General features: G+C 51.5%; 1 protein-coding gene across 1 annotated transcript; it reads right to left on the reverse strand.

The window, feature by feature from the left end:
* Positions 1–599: 599 nt before the first annotated feature.
* LOC147688721 (uncharacterized) lies at positions 600–1,517 on the reverse strand. The gene has a single exon (XM_086939964.1). It carries the CDS (start codon positions 1,515–1,517, stop codon positions 600–602), a length of 918 nt encoding a protein of 305 aa, XP_086796090.1.
* Between the last annotated feature and the right edge of the window lie 6,536 nt (positions 1,518–8,053).

The raw sequence follows: 8,053 nt of genomic DNA on the forward strand, positions 1-8,053 counted from the left end.
CGCATACGCATTGCGTGAATATCTACTCACTCCCTACCTCAACCCAGCTACACCGCAAGAGCAGCGCTACAACAGAGCACACATCAGCACAAGGAATGTGGTTGAGCGCACATTCGGCATCCTCAAGAGCCGCTTCCGAATACTGCACAAGACTGGAGGTGCCTTGCAGTATGACCCAGTGACCTGCTGCCAGATCATTGCTGTGTGTGCCATCCTGCACAACATCGCCACACGCAGGGGGATACCCATAGAGGTGGGAGGTGGAGGGAGAGGATGAACTACATGCACAGCATTCACCCCCCCCCCCCTCAACACCGACAGGCGCATGTGCCCAACACAGCTGAAGGGCAACGGAGGCGAACATACATCACACGGAATCATTTCTTAGACAGGTAAGAGAGTGACTTGACAACAGGATCTGATTTGCAAGGGTTTAATGGGCATGGACACCTGACTGGTGCAGATAAACGTAACACAAACATGCTGCTGCTGCAGTTAAAGTCAAACGTAAAGTGTCCCTCCTCAGAACGGGTGATGCGTGCGGCACTTAAGTCTGGCCATGGTTGCGTCACCAAGGACAGTGTAACTTTGTCACATGTTCACTTCCGTTTGCCGCGTACCCCCAGTCTCTTGTCCTGTGACTCCTCGGCTTCTACACGATGGGAGTCTGTGGCAGTTACATTGCGGCCACTGCGCCTCCTCCCGCTGGTGTCCGACAGGGAGACGCTGCTGACACTGGAGGCTGCCTCACTCCCCTCTTCCACTCCCAGTATGCTGACACTGGCTGACCCAGGCTGCAGTTGCTCCACTGCAGTGGTCACCCTCTCAAGGGCCTTCGCCACATCCCCACAATAATGACCTAGGTCCACTTGCAGGGACACGGACCTGCGGGACAGCACAGCCATGCTGTTGCAGAGCTTATTAATGGCCTTGTTGGTTGAAGTCACTGCCAGCATGATCTGCCTGTGACGCCGCCGCTCACTCTGTTGGCCTGCCACTACGGCACGTGTTAGTTCTTGCAGGCAAAGCTTTATTTCATTGTTGCCGGCTGCTATGGCAGTGGTGTGCTCTCGCACAGCGTCTGTCATGTTGCCAAGTTTGTTGCATAGCTTGGTCATGGACAGTTTCATGGCACCCATGTGTCTCCCCTGCAGGTGCTGGACACGCAGCATCCGGGTCTCCACAACTCCGTACCCTTCGGACAGATCGACTGGTCTTTCAGCACCCCGACCCGGGGGCACAGCCCTCTGCCTGATGCGCTGTCGTGCTGATGTTTGGCTGGTTGGAGTGACGACAGCCTGGCGTGGAACATTTGGGGGTGCTGAACTGTGATCCGATTCCATCACGGGCAGGGAGGGAACATCTGCTCTGCGGCTCTGCGGAGTGGTGCGTACTGGTGTTGGTGGTGGTGGTGCTGGAGGTGGTGTCTTGGACCGCGAGGATGGTGGTGGTGGTGGTGTCTTGGATCGCAGGGATGGTGGAGGTGTTGTCTGCCGTGGTGGTGATGGGGAGGACATGGCTTCAGCTCCATGTGAGCACTCTGCTTCTGACAACACTGGCTTCTCTGAGATGACGAGGCGGGCACTGTCGTCAGAATCGATGGGGGATGCATCTCTGTGTGAAACAGTGCATAGTTATTATCATATCATGTTATAGTATGTGGAAATAGCTGTGGCATCTCACAATAAATAACATTTTCTGTCTGGCATTTGGCCCTTTGCTGCTGTATTCATCTCTGGGCTCTGGCATGCACCCATTCTGTATGGACTACAACTCCCATGGTGCAACACATTGGTGAGGGTATGTGTTTAGGGCAACGCTACATGGGCACTGGGTCTAGCATGGGGGATTGGGCAGGGAGTTAGTACAGGCTGCATTGTTACGCTGCCATGCTTCTTACCTTGTCCTCCTTTCGCAGCACCAGAGGTGTCCAGACGTGTGACCCCCACAACAGCTTCCGGTTCTATGGTGGACTCCACTAGATCCTCCAGGGCTGTGTTTGGCGTCACATTGGATGTGCCCCCTCCTGTGCCAGCAGCATCCTTGACCCTCTGCGCAATCTTCTCCTTGGCCCTCTTCCGCAGGTCATACCACCGTTTTTTTAGGTCGTCGATGCTGCGGTGGGTGACTCCACAGGCATTTACCTTGTCCTTGATGCGCAGCCACATCTTGCGTTTTTCTGCCTCTGGCACCTTCAGCGACAACTTGCCAAACAGGCGGTCATTGTTGCTGGTCACACACTCGATTAGTATTTCCAGCTCCTTATCAGAAAACTTCCTTTTTCGCTTTCGGTGTGTGTCCTTTCCCTGCTGGGGGGCTTCCTTCTCCATCTTCTGCAGCTTGCCTTGTCCTGGTTGCTACAACTTTTGTCTTGGTCCTCAGCTCCTGTGCTCTGCCTCCTCCTCAGTACAACTCCAAACACAGAATGCAGCGTGGCTGTCCTACTTCCTGGTTGTGATGTCATTTCCCCGCTTCCGAAGCGTCGCGTAATTTTCCCGTTTTCGCTATTACCGACGTGTATTACCGAATGTTGATGCATATGCCCCTAAATTCGCAAAACAGGATATTCAAATCTTGGAAAATACTAGGTTTTTGCACCAGGCTGTAGAACAGCTCTGTTAAAGCTATCTACTTCATGAATGCTCAACCAACATCAGAGCATTTCTTTGACAATGGCACAGATCCACATGATACAAATGTTTAATTGATCTCTCATTGTTCGTACACGCATGCAAAAACAAGGTTACCAAGTAAGTTTATGACGTTTAATTTTTTCTCCCCCTAGATAAGCAAAATGTTGTGTTTACCTTTGCACAGATTTTTTTTCCACATAGCAAGATCATTTTAACATTTTTGCAAGGTAATGTTCACTGAACTCTAACCTAGCAAATCAGGAAAATGTATGCAGACGATTTCTCTGCACATTACCAGTTTTTAATTGTTTTTCTATGCACACAGATTTTTTTTCCACATAGCAAGATCATTTTAACATTTTTGCAAGGTAATGTTCACTGAACTCTAACCTAGCAAATCAGGAAAATGTATGCAGACGATTTCTCTGCACATTACCAGTTTTTAATTGTTTTTCTATGCACATTGAAACAATCAACCAGGGTTTTGTAGAGCACACTACTCACTCGTGAGGGTCTCAAGACGCTATGTGTGGGGGGCTGTGGGGGTGTGAGCAGCTCCGTTGGGGTCATTCGAAAAGCCAGGTATTGAGGTCCTTTCTAAATTGGGGCAGTGTCGGGCTCCGTCGGAGGTAATGGGGGAGTTCGTTCCAGGTCTTGGCTGCAAGGTAGTAGAATGATCTTCCTCCAGCTCTGCTCCTGTAGAAACGAGAGACGGTGGCTAGGGCGAGGTTGGCTGAGAGGAGATTTTCCTTGGGGGGGGCGTGGAGATTCGGTCGTTAAGGTTTTAGGGTCCGGTGTTGTGGAGGGCTTTATAGGCATGTGAGAGCAGCTTGAAGGTTATTCTTCTTTTGACGGGTAGCCAGTGGAGGTCGTGAAGTTGTTGGGTGATGTTGTTGTGTCGTGGCAAATCGAGGATAAGTCTGGCTGCGGCGTTTTGGATGGTCTGGAGTTTGCGGAAGAGTTTTTTGTTGATTCCGGCATATAGGGCGTTATTGTAGACCAGTCTGCTAGTGATGAGTGCATGGGTGATGGTTTTCCTGGAGTCGGGTGGATCCACTTGAACGTCTTGCGAAGTATGTGGAGGGTGTTGAAGCATGTGGAGGATACAGCATTGATCTGGCGGTTCATGGTGAATGAAGAGTCGAGTATGATGCTGAGGTTGCATGCATGGTCCAATAGAGTGGGTGGGTTTCCGAGGGCGGGGGGTCCGGCCACCAGTGTCGTCCCATGCGGAGGGGGTGGACCCAAGGATGAGGACTTCTGTCTTCTCTGAGTTGAGCTACTGGCAGCTGTTGCTCATCCAGGTCAGACGGCTTTTATCCCTTCTTGGAAGTTGTGTTTGGTGAGGGAGACGATGAGTTGGGTGTCATCAGCGTAGGAGACAATGTTGAGCCTTTGGGTTCTGACAATGGTTGCGAGGGGGGCCATGCAGATGTTGAAAAATGTTGGGCTGAGGGAGGATCCCTGGGGTTCTCTGCATCTGATCTCTGTCGGTTCTGAGAGGAAGGGCGGGAGTTTTATTCTCTGTGTTCTGCCTGTGAGGAATGAGAGTATCCAGTCTAGGGCCTATCCATGGATGCTGGTGTTATTGAGTCTGGTGACTAGTGTGCGGTGGGAGACGATGTTGAAGGCTGCTGATAGGTCCAGGCGGATGAGGGCTGCCATGTGGCCTTGGTCGAGAAGGGCTTGGAAGTCATTGGTGGCGGCGAGGAGGGCTGTCTTAGTGCTCTGGTTGCTGCGGAATCCGGATTGAGTGGCGTCTAGGATGCTGTTGGTTTCCATGTAGTGTGCTAGCTGGGTGTTGACAGCCTTTTCGAGGACTTTGGCAGCAAAAGGAAGCAGCGAGATGGGCCTGAAGTTCTTGAGGTCCGTTGGGTCTGCAGACAGCTTCTTTAGGAGGGGGTTAACTTTGGCACACTTCCAGTTGTCTGAGAATGTGGCTGTGTCGAGGGAGCAGTTGATAGTTCAGCGTAGCTCGGGTGCGATGGCGGTGGAGGCCCTGTTGAAGATGTGCGGCGGGCAGGGGTTAGACGATGCTCCGGAGTGGATGCTCTTCATTGTCTTTAAGGTGTCTTCTGTGGTGCGAGGGGTCCAGGTGAGGTGGGTCTTTTGGGTGGCGTTGTTGGGGGTGGGAGTTGAGGCGGTGCTGTGGTCTTGATCGTCGGAGTTGTCGTAGAGCGTCTTGATCTTTAGGTGAAAGGAGCTGAGTTTGTTGCAGAGATCTTGGGAGGGAGGGACGCCGGTTGTTAGGTCGAGCCTAGACGAAAGCAAAGCGAAGCTTTGCTGTCTAGGGCTCGACAACTTATGTAATCACTTTCAGGGGAATGTGGACAGCAGACTATCACGAGCGTCTCCTGCCGGAGATTCTACCTCGTGAGCGTGCACGTCGCCGTGCCTCATTTTCCCATTCTCAAACAAAGCCACACTCACGCATGCGCACATACACACACTGCATACACACACACGCACCCCCCCTTAAACAGACACACGCTGCATACACACACGCACCCCCCTTAAACAGACACAATCACGCACGCACAAACACACTCCAACATACACACGCGCGTACACCCCCACCCTCAACCCCACTCACCGGGCTCCTCTCCCCTTACGCATGGGAAGGCACTGTGCTAGAAGGTGCGCTGTCTCAAATCACCGCCGCCTCCCACAGCGGCATTGTATGGAAATTAAAACTTGCCTTCCCGTAAACACCGCCGCAGCCCGAGAACTTCGGTAGCCTTACAAATCCCGAGCGCAGCTCCTCTGACGTCAGACGAGGAGCCGCGCTGGGATTGGTGCCGGTGGGGCCGTTGCCTGGCAACGGAAGTGACGTCGACGTCGGGCGGGACTTCGACGCCGGGCGGGAGGGGCGGAGCCTGATGGAAGCCTGAGGCGGCCATGGAGCCGGGCCTCCCGCTGCTGCTGCTGGGGAGCTGCGGCCTGCTGCTGCTCGCTGCCGGTGATGATGCGGTGACTGGCCATTCGACCGGACTTTACCGGGCCTCCCGCTGCTGCTGCTGGGGAGCTGCGGCCTGCTGCTGTTCGCTGCCGGTGATGATGCGGTGACTGGCCATTCGACCGGACTTTACCTAACAAGTGATTGATCATCTTTATCAGTAAATGATGTCACCAATTCTTTACCTGGTGCGCACTATCGAGGTCGGTGGTCAAACTGTAAAAAAGTAAGCAGAGAGTTCTAAAGTTGTCTGAGGTGCTTCCCGCTGGCCCTGCCGAATGACAGGGATGCTGAATACGGGACTGGCTACATATTCTCTGCTCAATCTCATGCCTCTTTCCTCCACCGCCCTTTGAACACTCTCTAGCATGTTCTTTCCCACCCCTTCTTTCTCCCCTTTCTCGCTCTTTAGCTCTGGGTCAAAGCCTTATGATGAAAAACAAGTTCTGGTTCTCAAAAATGAGCGGGTGGTTCCTTTCACTGACTCCAACATATTAAGAATGAATGTCACGCATGCGCTGGTAGCCTAACATTTTCTAATAAACTTGTCATTTGACTGATCTGGCTCGCTTCCACAGAGCAATAATCCGTTGACTCACACACCTGAGAAAAGCCATCCCATGGCTGCCAGATCTCTGAATTCCTATCAGAAGACATTTACAGGACAGGAGAATGTTTTTTTATTTTTTTTATGGAGAAGTTCCTTCTGTTCCTAGTTGAGTCTTGGGGGTTGGATCTCTAGGTTCAGCTGGGCTTTTCCACCCCTCTCAGAATCAGGTTAGCGTTTCCTTTGCGTCATCTGAGTGCCGTCCATGTTTCCTGAGGTCAGGGCTACACACCCAGCCGGCAGCCGCCCCCTACTGCGGTTAAACCAGTCCCTTGAAACTGTGAGGCAGGACAAAGGGCGGACACTACAGTCTCAATCAAAAGTGCAAGCCTCAAACATAGGGAGGAAAATGCAAACTTTCCTATAGGCAGATAAGCGTCAGTACTAAGGGGCTAATTTGGACTGGTCGAGTTTCCTATAGAGCGAGTACACTATTTCACCACTCACGATTACATGTGTTTCCGGCCAGGAATTATTTTGTCTGCAAACTTAGGGCCCAGAGTGATACTCAAAATGCGGCCCTCCTGACCTTTACATGCGGCCCCTCGTTAACTGCGGCACTGAGCGCTATTTACTCCACTCAGCACTAACACAAAATAAGCATTTACAATGCAATGGTCTCGTTTTTTTTTTGCAGTATTATTTAGCGCTCACTCGACCCGAAGGTATCGCAGCGCTTTACATGAGCACCAGGTGCATTGCACGAGGACGCATTAAGAGTGTTTTAGGTACTGGGGGATGACGAGATTTGCCCAGAATCCCTGCATGCCGAGGCAACACCACTCGAATGGCGTCTCACACGTTTTCACTCACTGTCTCACGCACTAACTACACTGACGACGAGTGTGAGCAGCCTCAGTAGTAAATCTTCCAATTAATAACAAGCATTTGCAATGCAGTAGGTCTCGCATTTGCGAGAGTTTAAGCTATTGGCATTGTAAATGACAATGCCTTTTATTTATGTTTTAAAAACCAACAGGTAAATAAAAGGCATTGCCATTTACAATGCCAGTAGCTCAAACTCTCACAACTGCGAGACCTATTGCATTGCAAATGCTTGTTTTTCTCTTGGCTTTGGCAAATTCGTGTATGATGGCGAATAGTTAATTGGAGTGTTGGGAGTTGGGGAGGGTTCTGTCTTGGATGAAGTTTTTTTGTTGATTTGATGAGTTGGTGGTGTGCATTGATGGCTGTTTTGTAAGCGGAGCGTACGTCTGGGGTTTTGCTGTTTTTACACGTCTTCTCCAGTTGTCGGCAGGAGCATTTGGAATCTCAGAGATCCATGTTGAACCAGTTGGCTTTCTTATTGTGTCATCTCGTGGTGTTCTGGAGGGGGGCAAGAATGTTGGTACAGTTGGCGATCCATTGGTGGGGTTTGCTTGCTGCTGTGTTGGCGTTTTTCCTAGTACGGGATGGAGTGCAGGTGAGGTGTTCTTCAGGGACTTTGTTCCATCTTATGCATGGGAGACGGCACAGGTGCTTGTGTGCGGTGGGTTTCGTAAAGGAGAAGTGGATGCAATGATGGTCGGTCCAGAGTAGTTCCCTGGTGTGGCGGAAGTGGATGTTGTTCCCTCTGGTGAAGATGGGGTTGAGTGCGTGTACTGCTGTGTGAGTGGAGGTGGAGACAAGTTGCTTCATTCCTAATTTGGTGTGGTTCTCCAGGAGGTTGGTGGTGGTGTTGGGGTTGCTTTGGTTGGCCAGTTGGAAGTTCAGGTCTCTGAGTAGTATGTAGTCCGTAGATCCAAGGGTGTGGGGTGCGATGTGGTCAGTGATGATGTTGAGGAAGGGTGTGCGGGGTCGAGGTGGTCTATAGGCGAGTGTTCCACAGAGCATCATTCTGGGGTTGGGCTGGATCTT

Source organism: Lissotriton vulgaris, chromosome 10, assembly GCF_964263255.1.
Source record: "Lissotriton vulgaris chromosome 10, aLisVul1.2, whole genome shotgun sequence".
NCBI lineage: Eukaryota > Metazoa > Chordata > Amphibia > Caudata > Salamandridae > Lissotriton > Lissotriton vulgaris.

Bases quoted from the DNA above. Each gene is read 5' to 3' on its own strand.
- LOC147688721 (XM_086939964.1), bottom strand. From the start codon at position 1,517: ATGTCCTCCCCATCACCACCACGGCAGACAACACCTCCACCATCCCTG.